This window comes from Nyctereutes procyonoides, unplaced genomic scaffold, assembly GCF_905146905.1.
Source record: "Nyctereutes procyonoides isolate TBG_1078 unplaced genomic scaffold, NYPRO_anot_genome, whole genome shotgun sequence".
Lineage (NCBI taxonomy): Eukaryota > Metazoa > Chordata > Mammalia > Carnivora > Canidae > Nyctereutes > Nyctereutes procyonoides.
In genome coordinates this window covers 44,832,711-44,856,377 of record NW_026575043.1, presented here as the reverse complement: position 1 = coordinate 44,856,377, position 23,667 = coordinate 44,832,711, and the positions used below count along the sequence as shown (strand labels likewise).

The window sequence follows — 23,667 nt, the reverse complement described above, 5'->3', positions numbered from 1 at the left end:
GTAGCCCCCTCCCTGACAGTCTTTCCTTCCCTCCCTCCCTTCCTTCTCTTCTGCCTGGTCTCCACTGGTCTCCACTCATCTGGCTCCAACTTCTCATCTGACAGATGTGATTCCCGAGTCCAGACATGGCCGAACCTTAGCCATTGACTCACACCCCTGACAGCCTTCAGCCCGCTGTCCTCTGCACTTCAGCCAAGGCACATGTGCCCCCAACCCCCTGGCAAAGTCCTGAAAACACACAATAACTTGTGGTCTAGAAACTTGGGTTTAGGATTAGACTGGACCAAGTTAGTCCTGATTCTGCCATTTATGTGCTGTGTGACCTTGGACAAGTGAATTAACCTCTCTGAATCTCAGTTTCTTTGTCTATAAAATAAGAATGATAATAATAGTACTTATATCGTAGAGTTTTTGAGGGGATTCATTATGAGAATGTCTTCCTGGCTAATAGAAACACAACACATGCTTTCTCTTCCCCACCCCCACCCCCCTTTTTATAGTACTATTAGCTAGGCTTTTAAATGCTTTAAGTTTTGCCATCTTTACCATTTAGCTGAATGATCTTCCTGGAAATCACTTGCCCCTGGCCCCTCATTTATACTTCTTGGCAGTGTTCCCATCCTCCAGGGCCAGGTTCACATGCCTCCTCCTTCAGGTAGCCTTCCCTGCTTCATCTCCCATGGGACAAACTAATCTAAACTCAGCACATGTATTTGCACACATATCTGGTCACTCCTTTGAAGGGGCTGGTGGCTCTTTGGTAAATTTATATCAACTGGCTCTCTGGCCCCTGGCTCTCTGTTGGGCCCAGGTCAACAGATGGCAGCCGCACCCCCACCCCCAACCACCCAGCCAAGGCCACTGGACAAGCTCATAAAGCAGTTCTAGCATTTGGCAAAACAAGAATATGGACTTTGGGCTGGGACACTGTTGCAGAGCCGTGCACCTCCCCTATGAGGAGATTCAAACTCACCAAACCTCAATCAAGTACTTGTATGGTCTTCACAGTAGCCCAGTGAAGTGAGTGTGGCTCTTAACTCCGTTGTACAGTTGAGGAAACTGAGGCCTGGGGAAACTAAGGGACTTGAAATCTAGGCCTGGGTATACCAGGGGTCCCCACTCCGAACCTTCTTTCTCTGGAGAGCCCTATGCAAGCCCCACTCACTGTTAGCTAGCCCCAGCCTTTCCAAGGTCCCCCTAATAATAATATCTGATGATCTTTCCATGAGAGAACAGAGAAGGAGCAAGGGTGTGTCCCCCTGGGGGGCCTGTGACCCCTGAATTCAGGGGAATTGCTCTTTTAACCTGCTTTTTTTTTTAAGATTTATTTATTTATTTTTATTTATGATAGACACAGAGAGAGGGAGAGAGAAAGAGGCAGAGACACAGGAGGAGGGAGAAGCAGGCTCCATGCTGGGAGCCTGATGTGGGACTCGATCCCGGGACTCCAGGATCCCGCCCTGGGCCAAAGGCAGGCGCCAAACCGCTGAGCCACCCAGGGATACCCTTAACCTGCTTTTTAATCCCCCTCAGCCCTGGGCACCTTAGTCCAGGTGTGGCTGGGAATGCCTTCCCTTTGGGGGCAGTGAGTGGATCCAGATGGCCCCCAGAGCCACCTGACAGCCATAGGGTCCACCTGAGGCTAGGAGCTCAGTGTGGGTTTCCTAATTATTGCTGGAAACCATCTCTCGCCTGTCAACACGCTATAAATAGGGAGCCGGAGGAAGAATTAAAAAAGAAAAAATGCCACTGGCTCTTTTCCCCAGTGGGGGTGGGTTGAGGTAAAAAACCATCAGACTAGAGGCATTTTGGTTTTGGAAAGCCTGAGGGGGTGGAGGGCGGCTGCAGTGGCCACAGCCCCGGTCCCCCCACATTATCCATTGTTAACATTCCCTTTGGCAGCATAGGCTGCAGAACTGGGTTTTATTTTTATTATTATTAGTTTTTAAAGATTATTTATTTATTTATTTGAGAGAGGGCAGAACAAGAGAGAGAGAGAGAAAGAACAAGCACTGGTGGGGGGTGGAGCAGAGGGAGAAGCCGACTCCACTGAGCAGGGAGGCCAGTGCAGGGCTCCATCCCAGGACCCCAGTATTATGACCCAAGCTGAAGGTAGATGCTTAACCGCCTGAGCCACCCAGGCGCCCCAGAACTGGGTTTTAAAGAGGAGAATCCTCCAGCAACCTGCCCCTTGGGCAGTGACAGCGACAGTGACCATGATTTCTCCAAGGCTACATTGTGGCCCCGACCTGACTGTGTCCCTGCTGACATATTCCAGGGACTTGGCATAGGCATGTTCAGAATCAGGAAGGACTGGTCCTGGTGACCCTGTACCTGTGCTTCCTGCAGGAGGGAAACAGCAGCAACAGACTCCAATGTCCCCTTTGAGTACTGCCACCCCAGCTGTGTTGCCTGCCCAGCACACTTCCCCTGCCAGGCCTTCAGATTCCTGAACTGAGGCCCCAGGTGGCTCCCATGCACTCATGGAGAACTCAGGCTGTGGAGCCGAGCCATCCTTTGCCAGCAGCAGTGTGCATGAGAGCAAGTACCTGTGTGCACAGACGATTCTCTTTACAAACCGTGAGTTAAGAAACCCAGTGACACACTCAGGTTGCCTCTGCAGAATGTCACCTTCTCATGGGTTGGACGATCCTTTGTGGATAGAACCATCTCAGCAGTGTTTGGAAGAATGTAATAATAATATAAACAATAACGATAACAGTTGTAGTTGTCAGAACCAGGCATGGGATCAGAGAGGTGAAGCAAGTTGCCCGAAGTCACACAGCTGATGTGGGGCAGAGGCAGGACGTAAGGCAGGTCTGTCTGACCTCAGATCCACCACCAAAACACTTGGGACTTCCACACTACATCGCTTTCCCAAGGTGTGTTGCTCAGCAAATCCCTTGCCTGCACTTTAAAGAATCACTCAGCTTCTCCCAGCCTTGCCCTGAGGCCTCATCAGCAGATCACTAAAATGTTATTTATAATGAATACATCTGGGGACAATAGCAGTTCCCAGGGCCAAGCCTGCCTCTTTTGTAATGTTGCTTAAAATAAGTAGAGGCTAGGACGCTAACCTAGGAAACACAGTTGAGTGTGGCTGCCCTGGTTCTTTCCCATGTGTCCCTGTGTGGGTTACTTCCCTTTGAACCTGTTTCCCCATCTGGAAAAGGGGATATATTGATCATAGATACTGTGCTCCCCTCCCTCCGTGGGAGCAGAATATTGTAAGCTCCGTCCCCCCTCAAATTTGATTTTCACATTTGGAGATGACATTTATGAATGCACCCAGCAAAACGGTCTTGCATGTAGACAGTTGGTGCTTAATCAATGTTTGCAAGCAAAAGAGAATACTGTGCAGTGGGGACTGTTTGGCATCTTAGGAACTGGATGAGCTGGGGAGACCTCAGCCCTCGAGGGTCCTTGGGGGGTTATATCCCGCCCTTCAGGAATATAGTAAGGGCCTAATGCTTGTGTGCTCAATTCGTGTCTTTATTTGGGAAGCTGGAGGCTTGAGAGTGGGCAGTGGGGATGCTAGACTTAGAATGTGATTTGGGGAGATGGGGGTGGGGATGCTCAGCCTTGACTCCGAAATCAGCACACCAGATGCTAAAAACGCTGTCTGTCTGTAGTAAAAGCAGCATTTAGAGTAATAGCCTGCCTGCAGCGCATTGCGCTGGCCTGTCCCTCCTCCTGGTTATCTCCCTGGCTGTCTCCCTCACTGCTTCAGGTCTCTGCTCAAATGTCTCAGAAGAGAGATCTCCCCTGACCCTAACAGCCCTGTTGAAAATTGGAGCCTCCCTGCCCCCCCAACTCCCCAGCCTCTGCCCTGCTTTATTTTTCTCCATGACGCATGGTAGATAATCTGTACCCTGTTTCCCGTGCTAGAGCATCAGCTCCCCCGGGGTAAGGACCTACCTGCCTTAGTCCCAATGCCTGCGCACAGCAGGTGCCCAGATGAATGCACGAAAGGAGAAAGGCTTCCTGGGTGCCAGGGCATTTGCACTAATTATTACACATAATCTTTAACAGCCTGGAACGGTGGGTTCTGTTGTCCCTGTTTTCATAGATGAGGACATTAGAACATGGTACCTGGGTACCTTCTTTCTATTATCCACAGCCTAGCGCTTGATCTTATCGCCTTCCTTCAGAGTGGATACAAACCCCTGCCTCCCTGGTCCTAAGCCCTCTAGGAGAGCTGGTGCTCCCCTCTGCTGGGTCTTGAAGGTAGGGTAGGAGTTCCCCCGCAGAAGAGGCAGGGACAGGCGTTCCAGGCGGGAGGTGGCTGCAGCAGGCTCTGGCACCACTTGTCCCTCACAGTCCAGCCTCACCGAAGCAGGATTTGTGCAAAGGGGGGCATGCCAGCAGCAGGCAAGCTGCAAGCGCCCAGCCAAGGAGCTTGGACTTTCTCCAGGAGGCATCAGCCCTGGGAGTGATGTCATCTCAGGAGCTTCCAGGTCTCCTGGGAATTTTGCTCCTGGACCCCCACAAAGGCTTGCAATGGTGAGTGGGCTCAGCTGAGGTTTGTGCCCAGCCCTAGGAGTCCCCGTAGTGTCCTATGTCTCAAGTGGCTCTCATTCCCGTAATTGCTTGCGTTTACCCTCCAGAGAACGGCATTTAGAGTATAAGGCCTCACTTTCAGGAAGCTGAGGGTAGTCTTTGCTGTAAGAATCTCACAATTCCGATCAACTCTGCCAGCTTCTCTGGGGGGTGGGGTGTGTGTGTGTGCTGCGATGATCTATATACCACGAAGTCCGAAAACACCTCATTATTACTAAGGGCTCCTCATATCATCCTGCCTCTTTGGCTCTGTGTCTCCTGCTGCTCTCTGAGCCAGAGCCTGATGATTCTGACTTATGAGCATCATAATAATTGCAGTAACTTCCCGAGTACCTACCGTTTGCCAGGCACAGCGCCCAGCCCTTTACATAGATCATTAGCTCATGAAATGCTGGCATCGACGCTGGACATTGGAGTGATTCCCTGCTATCACGGAGGCTCAGAGAGTGGACTGACTTACCCAAGACCACACAGCTTCTAAGTGCCAGGGAGCCAGGATTGGAGTCCAGGTCCCTGTGGCCCCAAGGCACCTGCCAGTGCAGCATCTCGTCCCTGAGTCGCTGTGACCTGCATGCTCTGCAGCTAACATCCTAGCCCCTCAGAGGCTTAGAGGCCTGAGGAACCAGCCCTTCGCTTCTCCATGCCTTTAGGAATTCACTGGAGGTGCAGACGCATCAGGGAGGAGGCAAGCTGTGCATCAATTTCTTGGGATGCTGGCCACCATCTCTGCCTTAGATCCCGTCGCCTCCCCTTCCCTGGAACTCCCCCTTCCTACCTCGTCCCTATCTCTTCCCCAGCCTCTTGCCTCCTCCCCAATGCCCTTCATCCTCACCCCTTCCCAAGATTGGACCCTGGGGACCCTTTGCACATTCTGCAGCCGAGCTGCTGGCAGCGATTCCACCCCACAGTTGAATCTGGAAGTCAGGGCTCATCCCAATTGCCTCCCTCACCTGCTAGGTCCTGCTAGTTTCAGCTCCTTACATTTTCCTTAAAGGCTTGGTTGGTGCTTCTCCATCCTTTTGCTGGGCCCTGGATCAGGGTCTCCAGGGTCTCTCACCTGGGCAGTGGCAGTGGGCATCCCCCACATTGGTCCCCTGGCTTCCTCTCTTGCCCCTTCCAGCAGGAATATTCTCTTCCCCTTGGAACGATACTTCAGCTGTATACATTGTTCCTTTCTGACTCCAAGCCCTTTATCCCAGGATAAAAATTCCTCAGTGAGGCCCTCAAGGTCCTGCCTGCCCCACCCCTGCCTCACTCCCCTCACTTCTGATTTGATACCCAAGGGATAAATCCTGTGCCCCTCGGAGTTTCCTTGTTGCTTCACACACCTGTACCTTTGTTTCAACTGCCTCTTTCCCTCCCCTGGCTAACTCCTACTTGCAGAAAAGATTTGACTCAAGAATCACCACCTCCAGGAAGCCTTCCTGACCTCTCCCATGCACTTCTTCTGTGCTGCATCCATTTTAGTCCATTGCGCTTCCTGCATGCACTGTGTCGAAGTGATCTGCTTACACGTCCACAGCCCCACTCAATTTTAAGCTTCCCCTGGCAGATGTCTGAGGCAGCCTGGGCATCCTTAGCAGAGTGCTGGCATACAGTCGGTGCTGAATAAGTGCTTGCTGTCCTGGGCAGGCTCCAGGCAACCTCGAAGCCCTCTCTCAGGTCCCACGGTATGTGCAGTGGACATGGTTTCTCTCTGCCTCTCTCCTCACTGGTGGTAATTTTGTAGAGAGTGGGGCCCAGCGGAGACCCACAGTTGGCCCAAGAGGGTCTGCCTAACAGCAGAACCCCTGGATGATACCCTAACCCCGTGACACAACCCTGGGGATGACCCCCCTTCTACAGAGGGGGAATGGAGGCTCTAAGACAGTGACCCATCTGAGGGCACACAGCTCATAAGAGGCTCAGTCTAGGAGGTCCGTCTGTCTGAACCCTAATGACCCCTTCTTCGTGCTGAGCCAAGGAGGTGGGTCGGGGTGCAGGGCAGGCCCAGTAGGACTAGGGGGTGGAAATTCTCCAGGGGAAGCGCCATCGTGCTGTGCCCCGGCTGTCTCCCCCCACCCCCTGGGCCACCCCCTTCTCTGAGGCCTAATTTGCCTGCTCCCCTCCTGGGCCTTGGCCTCTTGGCTGTTCCTGGCATGGTCTCATATAACACCAGGGCCTGGGAAACAGAACCCGGCTGGCAGCAAACCCCTGGCCTTGGGATCAGAGCTGTGACACTAGAACCCACTTCATAGACTGGTGGGGGGAACTCTAGGGGCTGATGCTGTGAAGCACGTTGTTCAACACCTGGCCCCAGTGCGCTCACCCAAGACGAACCAAAACTCCCGAGTGCCTGGGTGTGGCCCCCATACCGAGAGGGACCCTCCATAGGCTGGACACCCTGCACACATTGCAGCAGCCGTGGAGGGCCTCATAGGCGCCAGGCCTGACTTCCTAAGCCCTCCCAAGTGAGCTCTGACGCTGCGGGCTTCTCCAGTGTGACCGAAAGCCTGCACAGGCCCCGGCTCCTTCCAGATGGGGCTGTTGTTTTGTTGGTGGGCTTGACCAAGGTGTGCTGTCTACCCAGACGGGTTGCCGGGTTGCCGACGGGCTCGTCTTCTGCAGCCAGCCGAGAGGCCGGCCCTGAGTGGCACCTGGACCCTGACCCCGGCATCCTGGAGCTCACAGCTGAGGCTGCTGAGCTTTCACCAACCGGGAACCCAGTGAATCATGTGCTGAGCAGACAGGAGTACCACGGGAGGCAGTTCTGCCCCGACGGGTATTTTCCAGGGTCTCTGGCTTACCGAGGGCAGGATTATGAAGCGAAGGGGCACATCCAGCTTTGAGTTAGAACAGCCAGCACCCTGAGCCCTGGCCAGGGTCTTTGAACAAAGCCACAGGCTGGGCCGCGCACCAGAAGGAAACAGAGCCCTCGGCTCTGTCCAGCACGGTGGAATGTCAGCCTAGCCAGACCGGTTCTCTTCCTCCACCAGGGCCCCGTGATCACCAAAGGAGCTGCCGTGCATGTAATGACAGTGAGCCTCGAGGCTGGGCCCTGACCCAGGCCCGGCCCCCACTCCGTTCCCATTCTGTGCTCTGAGCTCTCTCTCCCCTTCTGCACACCAGTCCCTTATCAGCAGGGAGGGCACTGCACCCCGGGCTGGAGGGGGTGGACAGGGCTGTCCTGTGCCTGGCAGCATGCCACCATGTAACCGGCTCTTAACGAAGATGACATTCTGCTTCCTCCTGCCTCACCGTCCCTCCCAGGCTGTTACCTCACCTGCAGTCCCTTCTCTCTCTCTCTCTCTCTCTCTCTCTCTCTCTTTTTTTTTTTAAAGAATCCACGGTTAAGTGGATCCTACATGTTTCTTTTTCTTTTTTTTTTAATGATTTTATTTATTTATTCATGATAGACACAGAGAGAGAGAGAGAGAGAGAGAGAGAGAGAGAGAGGCAGAGACACAGGCAGAGGGAGGAGCAGGCTCCATGCAGGGAGCTTGATGTGGGACTCGATCCTGGAACTCCAGGATCATGCCCTGGGCAGAAGGCAGGCACTAAAACCGCTGAGCCACCCAGGCTGCCCTGCAGTCCCTTCTCTGCATCCCCACCTGCCCAGGTCTGACCTACTTTTCAAGGTCATGTCACATGTCCCTGTGAAGCCCTCTGTCACCCGCCACCCTAGACTCTATGTGCCCACTTGCCCTCCTCTGGATGAGGCCCAGGAGGATACCCTGGGATAGGATATCTTTATTAATCACGGAGCCCAGGATAACCCAGGGCATTTAAGGCAGTCCTTTCTGCCCCTTGCTCCTAGTAACCTTATCTGTAATGGCTTTGACACCTTTTCCTAGCGGCACTTAAAATTCTACTTCATTGTTTATAATGGCAGCACGGCATCACCTTGGAGGGATAGACTGTGCTTTACACATCAGATGCCCTTATGGAAAAGCAGCCGGGTTTTTGCTGTTGCCAAAAACAGTGCTACTGTGAACCTCCCTGTGTGCATGTATTTGTATGTTTGTGTGTAGTTGTGTGTTTGTGTGTGCTTGTATTTGATTGGTTTTAGTATGGTATGTGTTTTTTGTGTATGTGTGTGTGTTGTCTATTTTGTATATATGTGTGTTTGTGTATATTCAGGTGTGTTTTGTGTATATGCACCTGTGTATGTATCTTTGTGTGTCTGTGTTCTGTGTTTTTGCATTTGCGTGTCCATGTGTCTTCTAGGCATGTCTTTGTGCATATTTGTGAATATGTATTTGTATATGTATTCGTGCATGCGTCTATTTCCATGTGTGTGTATGAGTTTGTGTGTGTGCATTTGTGTGTTTCGCGTAGTTCTTGGGCAAGTCACCAGAAGTGGGGGTGGTGGAGCTATGTGGGGACCTCCAAACATGCTTACCACGACAGGTCCTGGTGGAGACGGCTGTGTCCTGCCGGGGAGCCGCACTGGAAGGTTCGGGCACCTCAGGCAATGGAGAGACACACCCAGCCTCCCGCCTGTTCATCAGGCTCACACTTATGTGTCAGGGCTACAACTCTGTCACCTGACAAGTCGAGCTCCAGCCTGAAATAAACATGACAGGGATGTTTCGACGTGTGATGTTTAAAAAAAAAAAAAAAAGTCAAATTTGGCGTAGACTGTTTTAAGAATCCCTCCGAAAGGAGCCAAGTCAGGACGGGCGGGAAGCCAGTTCCATGAGGAGGAAATGCTAGGAAGCCTGAGAGAACTATATATTTATATAGAATTGTACATTGTTAACATTTATTTTTTTTTTTAAATCGCTAACCACAAACGTGGCAAAAAGAGGTAGAAAAAACAATAGGTCTCCTTCTTTCCCCTTACCCCATCCCCGAGTACCCTTTCCAGAAACAAGTATTATTATAGTTTTCCTGTGTCCTTACCAGAATCCTGTGCATTTTCACATATTCACATATATTTGTGTTTTTACATATATAAGAATATATATATTTTTTTCCTCACAGACAAATGGCAGCCCGCTCCACCTGCTTTATTCATGTGCCAGTATAGGCAAGGAGGGTATTTCAGATCAACGCATATACATCTGCTTTATCTCTTTTAACAGTTAAGTAGCATTCCATGTTATGACTGTTCTATCATCTGAGTTAAACACATTTTTTAAAAGATTTATTTATTTAAGGGATCCCTGGGTGGCGCAGCGGTTTGGCGCCTGCCTTTGGCCCAGGGCGCTTTCCCGGAGACCCGGGATCAAATCCCACGTCGGGCTCCCGGTGCATGGAGCCTGCTTCTCCCTCTGCCTGTGTCTCTGCGCCTCTCTCTCTCTCTCTCTCTGTGACTATCATAAATTAAAAAAAAAATTCATAAAAAAAAGATTTATTTATTTATTTGAGAGGGAGAAAGAGAAAGAGAGGGGCAGAGGGAGAGACAGTTTTTTTTTTTTAAAGATTTTATTGATCTATTTGTGAGAGATACAGAGAGAGGCAGAGACACAGGCAGAGGGAGAAGCAGGCTCCTTGCGGGGAGCCCAACATGGGACTCGATCCCGGAACCCCGGGTTCACGCTCTGAGCCGAAGGCAAATGCTAAACCACTGAGCCACTCAGGTGCCCTCTGGGAGACACAGTCTTAAGCAGACTCTGAGTTGAGCACAGAGCGCCATGTGAGGCTTGATCTCATGACCCTGAGATCACGATCCTGAGATCACAACCTGAGTAGAAACCAAGAGTGGCACACTTAACCAGCTGTGACACCCTGGTGCCCCTGGCTTAAACACATTTTTAAAAAACCCAAATTCTCTTTTCCCTGGGCCCATCCTAACCTTAGAACTATACACCTTTTAAATAGAAGCTTAAGCTTAAAAGGGAAACTGAATTTGTCTGTTTCTATGGAAAGTATATCTCAGTACTTCTAGAATGTTCTATGCTCCTCTCCCTGCCTTGTCTCCCCCCAGCCACAGGAAGGTTCCTGATTATTTTGGGCATTGTCTTCCTTCCCTGGATCAATCTTTCCTATTTTGCACCTTAAAAAAAAAAAAAAAATCCACTTTCACCATTAGCGCCCTGAGCATGGTGTTTTAGAACAAAGGTTTGTTTCTAAAAGTAATAAAAATGAAAATTTAAGGGCATATATAAAAATTGACAGTCTTATGGTACATCATGGGTTTGAGTAAACAGTAATATCATTCATAGACATTAGAGAGGGGGCAGGGGATCACGTATGAGTTCACTCATTCATTCATTCATCCATCGGTTATCAGTCACTCCCTGACCGCTGTGGCTGTCTCAGCTTGGCCCCGGGGTTTGAGGGTGAACAGACCCCAGTGCCTGCCCTCGGGGAGCTCACAGTTTGTAGGAGACGGTCAAACAAACAGTAAGCACAGCCAGCCTGTTAAGTTCTGTGATGGGCTGAGCATGGGGGCTCTGTGGGCCCCAAGAAGAGTCGGAGCCCTGCTGCAGATGGAGACCGTCGGGAGAGGCTTTCTGGGGTAGGCGATGCTGAGCTGTGTGTGAAGGACACATTCCGAGCCTACCCAGGGCTGGCAGTGGCCAGTTGCTGACAGACTATACCAAGAAGTCTCCCAGACAGGCATTTCAACAGGAGAACAGGCCATAGACTTGGAATCTGACCACCTGGGTTCGAATTGGGCTTCTGTGCTCATTCATGGGACCCTGCGCAAATTGCTTCTCTCTGTGTGCTCCCTTCTCTCATCTAGAAAGTGGGATACTAATAGTAACCTGCCTATTAGGATTGTGGGAAGGACCAAATGTGGCAGCTGGGCAGGCAGCAAGGGCCATATAAGTGTCTGTTGGTGATGTTACTATTCGTCTGGGAAATGGGGCATTGTTAGTATCTATTTTGGGCATTAAACTGGATGATCCACGTAAGAAGTTGACTTGGTGCTGAGCACATAGTTGGTGCTCCTTAAGTGTTCATGGTTATTACAACTGTATTTCTCTCTTGCCCACCTCCGACATCCAGAGCAGGGCCCCAGGGTGCCCATGGGCTCCTTGGGTCTGGGGGAACCCCGCCTCTGAGGCTGACGAGAGCCTGGGCCCCCCTAGCCCACCTGCCATTTCTATGTATAGCCTTGGAGGCCAACGGGAGGGTCAGGAAGCCCTTGCTCTGGAGTCCTGCGGGCATTCCCAGCCGAAACCAAACACGCCTCCCGAGCACCAGCTGCAAATGTGTGTTCCTGTCACTTTGGGTGACGCACTTGTCCCATGGAGACAGCATGTCTCTGCCAGGCCCATCATCTTGCAGCCTGCACACCCTGATCAGTGGCATGGCCCTGGAGGGCAATAGGTCTGCTGGGCAGAGCTGGGGCCAGCTCATTGCACTTTGCGTAGACAGGAGCAGCTGACTCAGGTCCAGGTTGAGGGAAATACTCTGGGGTCTGGTTTAGGCAGCTTCAGCTCTCAGCTGAGTGGTGGGAGGGACTGTTTGGCCTCAAGAGGGCCCTGATAGCGCAATATTAGAGTGTTTTTTAAAACAATGTGTTTTGGGGGAGGGGGAATCAAACCAAGGACATCACCATGATCATCGGGCCAACCGGCAGCTGTTCAGCACTTACCACACTCTGGGCATGTGCAATCTCTCGCCAGATGTTTCACAGAACCCTCCCCCCACCCCCAAGGCATCCTCCCCATGCCCATTGTACAGATGGGAAAGTTGAGGTTTGGAGATGTTCCGTCACAGCTAGCAAAAGGCAGGGCTGGATTTGCCCCTTTCTGTCCAGTCTTAGGACCTGTCCTGCCTCCAGCTCGACAGAGCCTCGGTGGGGGAGGTTAATGTCACATCTGCAGCCTCAAAGTTTGTGGTTTCGATCGCTAATCACCAGGGACTGCTCACTTATCATGGAGTGTTGGTAACAGCTGGTTTTATTCAAGCCCTAAGCACGAAGAGCATCACTTCCTCATCAGTTAGGTGGGCGAAACTGTTGGAGGTGTGAACCATCCAAGCAGGCGCTCGTCTCACGGGGAAATAACCAAACCCTCTTCACTGGGAAGCAGCGAACAGTTCGCACAGGCAGGCTGGGTGGACGCTGGACGCCAGCCCACGGCAGAGTTAGCCCTCAGGCTGTGAGGGACCACTGAGACCCTCCATCCTGGCCACTGACTCCCTGAGAGAAGAAGCCAAGGCTCAGAGACTGGAGGGACTTGCTCCAGGTGGTCGAGAGGGGAGCCACAGCCTAGACTAGTGCCTGTGCCCGTGACCCCGGGTCAGGGAATGGAGTCTGGCAACAGGGGTGTCTCTGTGGGCGGAGCCTAGAGCCACAGTCCAGGTGGGACCCCCAGGCCCGGTACACATCGTCCCCCACTACTGGGTCACTCTTGCCGTGTGTCTCTCTGTGTTTCTCAGCCGTGGTTATGTTCCCTCGGTTTCCTTTGCTCTCTCTGTGCTGCGGCTCTCTCTGCTTCTGTGTGCCTGTCTCTCTGTCCTTTGCTCTCTCTACCCTCCCTCCTTCACCCCAAGCTTGCCACCAACCTCAGAGATGACCTCAAGACCTTCCTGCCCCACTGAGTGATGCCTATGGAGGGTCCTCAACAGATTGCGACCAGGTGACTGGCCCATGCCTTGAGCTAGGCCCCTACCCAGGCCACCATGGCGTGACCACAGCTGGCCATACCAGGCCACACCTGGCCACGCCTGGCCATACCTGCGCTGTTCTTGAAGCCCATGAGAGGGGTCAGCAACTAGTACGGGACCATCGGACCAACTGTCCGTGGGAGGTGCCTCCCCCCCCCCCCCATTGGGGAGGGGCAGGGGAAGGCTGGCGTGGGCTGTAGCCCGAGGTGGCATTGTGGGCTGCAAGGAGTCCACAGGGAGGGGGCGCTATGGGAGGTTTCGCTGGCAGCACTGGGCGCGTTCTGAGGGCCCTGCCCGGGCCCGCTCCCCGTCGGGTTCCTTCTGACCAGTCTGCCTTACCTTTCCTGCCCTTCCCTCTCCTCTCCTTCCCATCCCTCCTTTGTCCTCCCTTCCTTGTGATTGACTGAATGCTCACTAAGTGCCAGGTGCTGCAAATAAGCACTGTGAATCCAAACGTGAGAAAATGCAGGTCATCCCGTCAGGGAGATTTTTTTTTTTTGTCCTGGGACAAACAGGTGTCCCACGAATAATGCAAGTGGTGAGAATCACCAGCCAGGGGCAGGCCTCGGAGGGAGAAGACCTGGGCTAGAGGAGCCGCCCCAGGAGCCTGAGCTTATGCCATGGCACCTGGCCAGGCATAGGGGTATCCTGGGCAGAGGGAAGAGCACACGGGTGCAGGCCTACGGTGTGCAGGTGCACTGTGGGTTTGGGTGTCACTGTGGCCGCAAGGGGGCAGGTGGTGACGATGAGCAGACCAGGCAAGGAGAGTGGGTGCTGGATCTTGGGGTTCAGAACAGGCTGCAGTAAGATGGACAGTGCTCTTATGAAAAGAGCCTGGACTGGAGGGTACAGAGTGGATGTGACAAACTGGAGGACCCAGCCCATCCTTGACTGGCCACCCTGAGGCTGAGACCCCACGATGGGTGCCACTAGAGATGGACTGTAGTGGCAGGCACAAGACAGGGAGTTGTGACACCTGGGAGCCAGGCCTGGCCAGGCCTTCCTCCCTGTCTCCAGACCTTGGTTTTCTCATCTGTAAAGTGATCATGGAGGACCAGGCAAGCTCTCCATGTCAAGCCAGAGCCAGGATATGCAGCATGAGCTTTGGCCATCAAACAAATCCAGGTTCAAATCCCAGCTCCACCACACCTTGTAACTGCATGACTTTGGGCATGTCAGGTTGCCTCTCTGGGCCTCAGTCTCCTCCCCCATAAAATGGGTCTGTGGCATTCTTACTGAATAGGGTTGTTTGGGACCATCAGATGGCAAAATGAAGGGCACATCACCCACACTCAGGAGTGTTAGCCTTCGATATTATTGTTACTGTCATTTCTCAGTCATTTGCAAGAGTGGCCTTAGCATGAGAGAGGAGGGTGCTGCAGGCCCTCAGAGGCAGAGCTGGAGCAGGTGTCACCCAGCCAGCCCCACCCCCCAGCACAGCTGAGCGTGTAGAGTTGCAGAAGGGGGAGGGGATGCGCATCTTGAATTGCTCAGAACTGCTCTGTCAGCCTTGGGCCCTGGAGCCCCGTCCTGACTCTGGGTTCTTTCCTAGGCAGATGTGTCAGACACCCCAGAATATATGCAAGCGCCGTATTTTCTCTTTTCCCCGCCCCCTCCCTAACTACATTGCCTTTTCTGGTTAAGAAGCTCGCACCTACTCACTGCAAAAAAAAAAAAAAAAAGGTTATTTTTGGAAACACCCTCCTTCAACAAATATTTATTCAACAACTACCATAAGCAAGGCACCGTTCTAAGTGCTGGGGTATAGCATTGGAGGGAACAGTCCCCATTTTCTTGTAGCTGTGAGTCCAAAGGGTATAGGTCAGAGATCAGCAAGCTGCCTGTGGCCAAATCCAGCCAGCTACCTGTTTTGTAAATAAAGTTTTATTAGAACACTGCCATCCACACTCTCATACTATCTGTAACCCGCAGAGTTGAGTAGTAGGGCAGAGACTGAATGGCCCACAGAGCCCCAAATATTTACTATCTGAACCTGGGTAGAAAAAGTTGGCTGGGTTCTGATACAGATTAACAAGTAAAGATTTCTGATTAATTCTTCATTCATGGTGCAGACAATATGATAGAACTGGAGGTGTGATTTAATTAATTTTTAAAAGATTTTATTTATTTGTTCATGAGAGACACAGAGAGAGGCAGAGACATAAGCAGAGGGAGAAGCAGGCTCCCTGTGGGGAGCCTGATGCGGGACTCCATCCCAGGACCCCAGGATCACCCCTGAGCCAAAGGCAGATGCTCAACCACTGAGCCACCCAGATGCCCCTGATTTAATTAATTTTATTGATTGTATTGTCTAATTATATGGGATATGAAACCAGAAGTTTGAATACTACACAAAGTCATCATCAGTAATAGCCCATTACTCCCACAGACAGTACCACTGGTAACGATTTGCTGGGGGGTGGGGAGGACCTTCCAGAGGTCTTCCTTTGCTTATACTCATTATACATTTATGTGTTTGTTTTTACAAAACATCATAACACATGCTGTTTTATTACCTTTTTTTTCACATTTGCTAGTATAAGACGGCTTTTTCTAACACCAAATATTCTTGCTGAACATCATTTTCCTTGGCTGTTTATTCCGTTGTGTGGATATACCATGTTGTACTTCACCGATCCCCTTCTTACTGGGCATGTAGGTTATTTCCAGTGTGTCCAGTATTTTGCAATGAGATTTCCAGTATTTTGCAATATTTGCTCTCCTGCAGGGAGCATCTGTGTTCAGAGATCTTGGCAAGTGTGTCTAATGATTTTCTTGAGATAAAGTTCTGGAACCAGAATTGCTGAGTGAGGGTTATTCACGTTTTAAATTCGCAGATGTGTGTTGTGGCATGTTTAAACACACCCCTTAAAGGCGTGTGTAAGCCTGGTCTTCCCAGAACGGCTGTTAAGTTATGCATTACGGGCTCTGGGCTGATGCAGTCATCTCTGCCCGTAGGACAAGAGCCCAACGTTGTCACCCATCTGAGGCTTGGAGGTTGGTGAGCAACTAGTCAGAGCAAGTGGTTTTTAGACGTGCCAAGTTCTTGAAGTTTTCAAGAGCATTTTCATGTACGTTTCCCTGTTGTAATGTACACTTCCTCCTCCGAGCCCTCAGAGCATCATGCAAAAGGTGGGGGCAGGTGGATGTTGGGGGCTGAGAGGTGTGCCAGGCCAGGGATGCTGCCTCCCGGTGGTGCCCCAGCACTGCCTCTCCCTCAGCAATTCCTGTCTGTGTGCCTCAGCTTCTCATCTGAAAACAGCCAACTGAGTGGACTCCAGAGTCCTCGCTTTAAATGACAAGATTTGATTAATCCTCATGTGACAGATGACAACTGAAATGTGGGTGTGGGTGTGGGCATTGGGTGGATATCCATCGGGGCACCCATCAGAAGAGATGGGGGATGCTCCCTGGGATGGGTGCCTCTTGGTCATTAGTTTGTCGTGTGTGTGTGTGTGTGCAGACCACCTGGTTGGTATCTCCTCGCCTGCAGACAGTGTTGGTTTTTGTAGCAGCTTCTGAGGCAGAATGGAATTTGAAGAATCCTGCCTTAAAGCTGATTATACATCTGACTTTTAGAAAATTTTTAGAAGAGTTTCAGGGCCTTTTGGTGGTTGAGCTTTGCTCCCTCGTAACCCTGGGAGCAAAGCTCAAGCTTTGCTTGATTTGAAGTGGTGCCAGGGTCTGCCAGAGGGAGGAGGCATGAATAATTTGCAGTGCACACAAGGTTACCAAGATACTCACCGGAAAAAAGCGCTGATAAATGGCTTGCTTTCCTAAGCCTTATTTACAGGATGAATTCCCTTAGATAATCCTAACGCCCGGTGACTCCAAACTTGGGGGTCTGTGTTAAAAGAGTAGTGAACTGTGATGGCATTCAACCAAATACCTAACACCTACTCTGTCCAGAGACTGAGGAACAGAGAGGTTAAGTGACCTGCCCAAGGTCACACAGCTACTAGTAATGAATCCAGACATTCTAGCTCCAGAAACGGTACTCATCCAAGGGAGACCGAAAAGAAACAGGTCAATTATAATTATTATATTGTGGGAAGTTCTACGGCAGTGCCATCCACCAGAACTTTCTGCAGTGATGAAAATGTTCTGTCTCTGTGCTGTTCAATATGGTAGCCACATGGAGCCCTTGAAATGTGGGTAATGCCACTGAGGGACTGAATTCTTTGCTTGCTTGCTTGCTTGCTTGCTTGTTTATTTATTTATTTATTTAAAAGATTTTATTTATTCTTGAGAGACACACAGAGACACAGGCAGAGGGAGAAGCAGGCTCCATGCAGGGAGCCCGATGCAGGGCTTGATCTCAGGACTCCAGGATCATGCCCTGGGCTGAAAGCAGGCGCCAAACCACTGAGCCACCCGGGGATCCCCCTGTATTTTTAAATTCGAACAAATTTAAATTAAATTTAAATAGGCATATGTGACTAGCAGCTAGTACTGGCTAGTATTGAATAGCACAGATATAGAGACTTGAGATCTAGCAGATGGTTCCGGGAAGGCTTCCTGGAAGAAGAGCCATCAAAGTTGAAATCTGAAGGCTGTGGTGGCAGCAGGAGGTGGCGGCTGCTCCAGCAGGTCTGGAGATGAGAGAGAGGAGTGGCCTGGGGCACATGAGTATGGCACAGCAGGTGGGAGGGCCTGGGAGGGGCAGGGATGGAGAGGAAGAACCCCATTAATGAAGGTCCCAGAAGCCATTTTTAAGGTGCTTGGACTTTACCCTGAGGGATGTGGGCTATTAAAGAGCTTTGGCAGGGATCCTGCAGGACCCCAATTCTGGTTTTGGGAAGTGTCATGGGAGGAGCTGGAGATAAAGGAGGCAGAGAGACCCTGGAGCTGCCAGAGGCTGGACAGAATGTTCTGGAAGGAGACTTTAAAGGAGTGGGAGTTGATTCGATGCAGGGGTGAAGGGGAGAGGAGTCAGGGATGCCGTCCTTGGGAATTCCAAGTCTGGCATGAGGCAGTGGAGGGAGGAGGCACGCATCCCTGCCTGTGGGGATTCCACATCCCTGAGCTAGAATCCTGACCCTCTGCAGCAGGGCTTGTGGCTGACCCCATTAACACCCCACCCCACTTCCCTTGCCCGTAGACTATCCAGAGGAGTTCAGAGGGCAATTCCCCGCCTCCCGCCCCGATTCCACCCTCGGCATCCTCTGGGACCTTGCCCTTCTGATCCCCAAAGGCCCACCTGGACCTCCCTGCCTCCATCCCCGAGCACTGAAAGGGGGAGAGCTAAGAAAATGGTTTTGATCTCCTGGCTCCTAAGCTTTATGGTTTCCAGAAATTATCTGTGGAGTCACTTGGCCAGGCCACAGAGCTGGAGCAGAGTGGAGGCAGCAAGCATTCCCCTTCCCCTGAGCTGTGACCCAGAACTGGCACCCATGTGCCTCTCACTGAGCTGAGCATACAGGGGTGCACAAGCCCCTCATCCAGCTTGCAGCCATCTGCAAAGCACTCAGGACAGCAATGTCAGACCCACTAGAAGGAACCCTTAAGATCCAACCTCTGGCTTCTGAATCTGACCCAGGTAGGGGATTAAGTTAGGGAATGACTGATTCTATGATATCTTTGAAAAACAGTGAGCAGCTGGGAACGTGCTTGGATGACCACTTCCATTCCTGGGTTCCAGGGAGAATTCTGTTCAGGGTGCAGAGCTTCTGAGAAGGTCAGGTGATTTTTCAAGGCAAAAACATCCAAAGTTTCCCCGAGTGGTGACTGACTTCATCCCTAAAGCGTGCATAGAGCCACCCCCACACGCCGCCCGTGGGCTTAGAGACTGGGCGGACTGTCCCAAGTCTGGCTTGCTCACCAGAAGCCAGAGCCTTAAAAATATGCCACCCCTTGACCTGATGATTATATACTTAAGAATTTCTCCTGTGGGAATAATCACAGTGATGTGTCACTTTAGCCTCAAGGATGTTCGTCATGTTGTTGATTATAACAGTGAAAAACATTTGCAAACTGAATGCCCAGCACTTGGGAATTGATTAAATGAACGTGCTGAGTCCATCCAGTGGGATCTTCTTCAGCCATTAAGGATGAGGCTATGGTTGAAGTGACCCAGGGAAAATTCTGAGCAGAGTATTGTCCATGGGTGACGGGTATTTTTCAAAGTGTTATTCTTTGTGCATTTCTATAATTTCTAAATGTTTTACAACGAACATGTATTATTTTGGTGATGAGCAAAAGCATTCTGCAGGCAGTGGCATTGGGTTGTGTAGAAATTAGCTGTTATCAGGGTCTCCAAGTGTGGCCACTTAGCAGAGGTGGCTGAGGGTTTTATTCTGAATTCACATCCTTGCATATACCCCTCCTACAACATCCCCTTGAGCATCATGGGGTACACAAGTATCCCCAAATGGTGAGAGGAAGAGAATGGGGAAGGAGATGGGCATTGATTGGGGATCTCCTGAGTGCCAGGCCCTGTACTAGGAGCTGTCACGTGGGTCCTCTTATTGGCATCCATGCCCTGAGGGTGGCCACTGTTTCCTCACTACGTCCTTGTGTCTCCTCTGTGCCCCAGAGAGGGAGGTGAAAACCCTGAGGTCATACAGCTAAGTATTTCCCCAGGCGTGCATTCATTCCCCTGGACCCTATATGTTTGTTCTGCCAAGGATGGTTTCATAGAAGCTGTGAAAAGGTGTAGAGTGTGGACAAAGATGCTAGAACATCCCGACCTTGAAGCCTGCATTAGCTAGGTTACAGAATCTCAGGGGTTGGGTCTGTGCTATGACCCCCCTCCCCACCCTGCCACCCAGTTCCCTGGTGCCTGGCACATAATAGGTGCTCAGTAAATTTCTGTGCAATCAATAACTTCTATGTCGAACTTTACCTTTTACAACAGTGAGTCCAGGGTAGGCAGGAAGAGTTCAGCAGGAGGAGAGATCACTGTGGGTTGCCATGGCTTTGACGAAGAAGGTGGATGGGAAGAGGGAGGGGTGCAAGCAAAATCGCAGAGGCTGGGATGTGTGAGGCTTGTGTGGGACCTAGTGAGGAGGTCAGAGAGGGTGGGAGGGGAGGGTTTGTTTGGGATGGGGCGGGAGATGAACTGGAGAGGATATTTGGGGCTCAATTGCAAGGGGTGTTGGATTTCCGCTGGAGGACTATAGGGAGCCATCGAAGGTGGCTGGGCAGGGAATGGATGTTTAATTTGCCAAAGTGAACAAGGTGGGGAAGCCAGTAGTTAATTCATTTAATGGAGCTCCGTGGCTGCCCACTGTGTGCCAGCCCTCCTTCAAGTGCCCCAGCCAAGGGCAGAGGCATCAACTGAGCAAGGGTGATAACTGAGGGATCCAGGCTGCCTGGGGTGCAGTACCCAAGCGTCCTGCCTGGGCTTGTAATAGGGATGGCCGTGGGACTTCAGCGAGGTGGTGCGCAAACAGCTTGGTCGACGCTGGGCACAGTGAACTGCTCCACGGGTACTGTGTCGGAAGCACGGTGGTGGTGGGAACCCGGGGACGGGGAACAGCTGAGGGAGTGTGCTAACCAGGTGGACAAGTCCTGAGAGATAGAAGATGGAGAGAAGATCGTCCAGTCTGTGGTGCCAGGCAGAGAGAGGGGTCCTGAGGATGGGCAGCACGGTGCCCCGCAGGGGAAGGTGCAGGGGAAGGTGATGCCTTCATCCCAGTCTGCTTGCCTGTAGCACTGATGGTCCTGCATCGTGCGGTGTCTCAGGCAAATTGGGACAGTTGACCACCGTAATGCCCACCCCGGACATTTGGACCCGTGTCTGAGCACGGGTAGGGACCTGGGGTAGGTTTGAGTCGGGGGGCGGGGGGCGGTTGATGGGTTTGAACTGGGGGCGATGCCATGTGATCTGCGTCAGCAGGGACCAGGTTCCAAGCATTTTTCCCTGATCGACATCTCTCCCCTCTGGCTTGTCTCTGCAGGACCAGCTGAAGCAGTGTTTCTCCAGGAGGCCCCCCGAGGCCAAGGACACCGACACCCTCGTGCAGGAAGCCGACAGCCAGTATGGGACATGGACAGACCAGCGCCAGAGTGGGGAGAGGTAGGGCAGGCAGGGTTCCCGGCTGCATGCGCAGGGCGCTTGGATGGAAGGCAGTGTGACCCACGTGCCCCCCCACTTCTATATTACTAGAACCCATGTTGTCTGTAAGCATAGGAATAACCCATTCTTGTTGTAAAAAAAAGAAATTTGTATAAAAAGCAAAAAAAATCATTTTAAATGATATAAATGAAATGTCCAGAGTAGGTAAATCCATAGAGACACAAAGTAGATGAGTTGCCAGGGGCTGGGAGTGGGTAGGTAGTGGCGGGGGGTGACCGATTTGTAAGTACCAGGATTCCTTTGGGGAAGATGTTCCAGAATGACCTGATGGTGATGGTTGCACCACACCAAATGTTCTAAATGTCACTGATGGTAAACTTTATGTTATGTGTATTTTACAAGGAAAGAAGTGACAAAGAAAATGAAAACCACCTGTAGTCCCAGCACACAGATCATTCACGAAAGCATGAATACGTTCCGTTAGATGTCCGTCTGGACTTGTCTTCAGGATGTCTGTGTGTGTTTGCAGATGTAGGAGTGCATGACACATGCTGCTGTATAAACTATGTCTTGCATGTAATGTCACCACAGTTAAGGCTTATAGGGCCCTCAGGTGTCTGATTAGGACTATGGCAGAAGCCTTGAGGTTTATCAAGTCCAGCCTAGATCCAGGAGACAAGCAGCTCTGGATTCCAGCTCCACCCTAGCTGCCGATGGGACTCTGGGTAAATTGGTGATGCTCTCCAGATTCGACGTTCCACCTCCATAGGAAGGAAATGATGCTTATAAGAACAGCCGGGGTTTACCGAGCACACGTGCCAAGCACTGTTATCAGCTCGTAAACATGTTAGCACTGAATCCTGCAGAGGTGAAGGCTGGGGCACCCCACCACATGGGGTTGTTGGGAGGGGAACCTGTGTGGCAGTTAGCATATTTCCTGGCACATAGTAGGAGCACCTATTCATTGCACCTGTTCGTTGTTTTAAAACTACAGTTTTTCTTCTACCCCTTGGGTGGGACCAAGCACAGTAGTGGCTTCGTGGACACCTGGGGTCTACACTGCTGTGTTCTCAGCAGCTCACGTCTTCCCTAGCTGAGGCTCCACTAACAGGGTCACATGGCCATGTGACCGTGGTCAGGGTCCCATGGTCTTTTGAGGTCAGGGTGACCTGGCTCGACTCTGGAATGGCCCCCTGCCAGCCTACCCCCCACCCCCACCCCCAGGCCCTAGTCCTTGTGACTCAGTTTCCTTACCTGTGGGTGGCCTGCCCAGGGATCAGATGGACACAGCCCCAGTCCCCCACCTGCCTTTCCCTGCCTCTCCCAGCCAGGCGTGGTCACAACCCTTCACTGGGTTATGGCTCACAGCCCACGATGTTAAAGTCGGGAGGAGGTGGATGGAATTGAAAATGGGTACGAGGGCATCCCTGGGTGGCTCAACGGTTTGGCGCCTGCCTTTGGCCCGGGGCGCGATCCTGGAGTCCCGGGATCGAGTCCCGCGTCGGGCCCCCTGGGTGGAGCCTGCTTCTCCCTCCTCCTGTGTCTCTGCCTCTCTCTCTCTCTCTCTTTCTGCCTCTCCTGAATAAATAAATACAATCTTTAAAAAAAAAAAAAAAAGAAGTCACTAGACTTCACTTAGATTTCCTGCAAGAGCCCTGTGGACTGTGAGTCTAAAGCCAGGGTCTGCCCCGCCCCCCTACCCGGGTCCTGGGCCTCCAGGGCCCCGTGGCCCCCCAGCTGGCCTTTGGGCCCTGGGCCTCGCCGGCGGGTGGGCGCCCCCTTCTGTTCCCGGGAGGCACTGCCGCGCCCCCTCCCCGGCCCGAGTCCCGCGGCCCCTGTCCCCAGCGCTGGGCAGCAGCGCCATCTGCTGCCCGTTTGGTGGTATTTCCCTCAAGTCTGGGCGGGTGGCGGAGGATTTACTTTAGATCCACCCCACACCCCCACATCCTGGCTGTTCCCAGTAATAAAACCATCCCAGGGCCTGCAGAGCATGGACGTGCTCGGTCAGTGAAGCACCTGTACACGCTCCGCTCAGGGGTTCAGCTCGGGCGGCCTCCAGGGCCCCCTCCTGTCAGGGAGATAGTGTCTGGGTGCCCCCCCACCACGCCCTTCTGCAGGGGTGGCTCCCCCGCGCTCTTAACTTTGATGTCTTTTTATGGGGAGGGGGCTTGTTAATTTAATGACTGAATCTATTTATGAATTTCTGTCCTATGTGGTTCCAGTTATCCAAGCTACACACTTAAATCCATTGCTGTGGGAGGAAATTCCAGAAGTAGGATAGAGTCAAGGGCAGGGATGCTGGAGTCAGTTCTGGCCCCCCCCCTCCCCGGGCAAGCTGAGTCACATCTCTGTGCCTTGGTTTCCTCGTCTTTAGCGAGGTTAATATTTAGTTTCCTGGGGCTGATCCTACCTGGTAGCATCCTCGTGGCTGTAGTAGGATCCTAGGGCAAGCCTCGCAGGACTGGGGAGAGGACCCAGTGACTGTGCAGCAGTGCCTGGCGCATAGTAAGTGCTCAGTAAATCTTTTTTTAAAGAATTCT

The 23,667-nt window shown here is 51.9% G+C and overlaps 1 protein-coding gene across 6 annotated transcripts in view; it reads left to right on the top strand.

Moving 5' to 3' along the window:
• The window catches only part of KIAA1671 (KIAA1671 ortholog), a 201,878-nt gene that overhangs the window by 159,854 nt on the left and 18,357 nt on the right, over window positions 1-23,667 (top strand). For all 6 annotated transcript variants that reach the window (XM_055322899.1, XM_055322898.1, XM_055322901.1 and 3 more), the window contains one exon: window positions 21,009-21,127. In XM_055322899.1, the coding sequence (XP_055178874.1) occupies window positions 21,009-21,127 (119 nt within the window). The remainder of the gene's footprint in view (window positions 1-21,008; window positions 21,128-23,667) is intronic.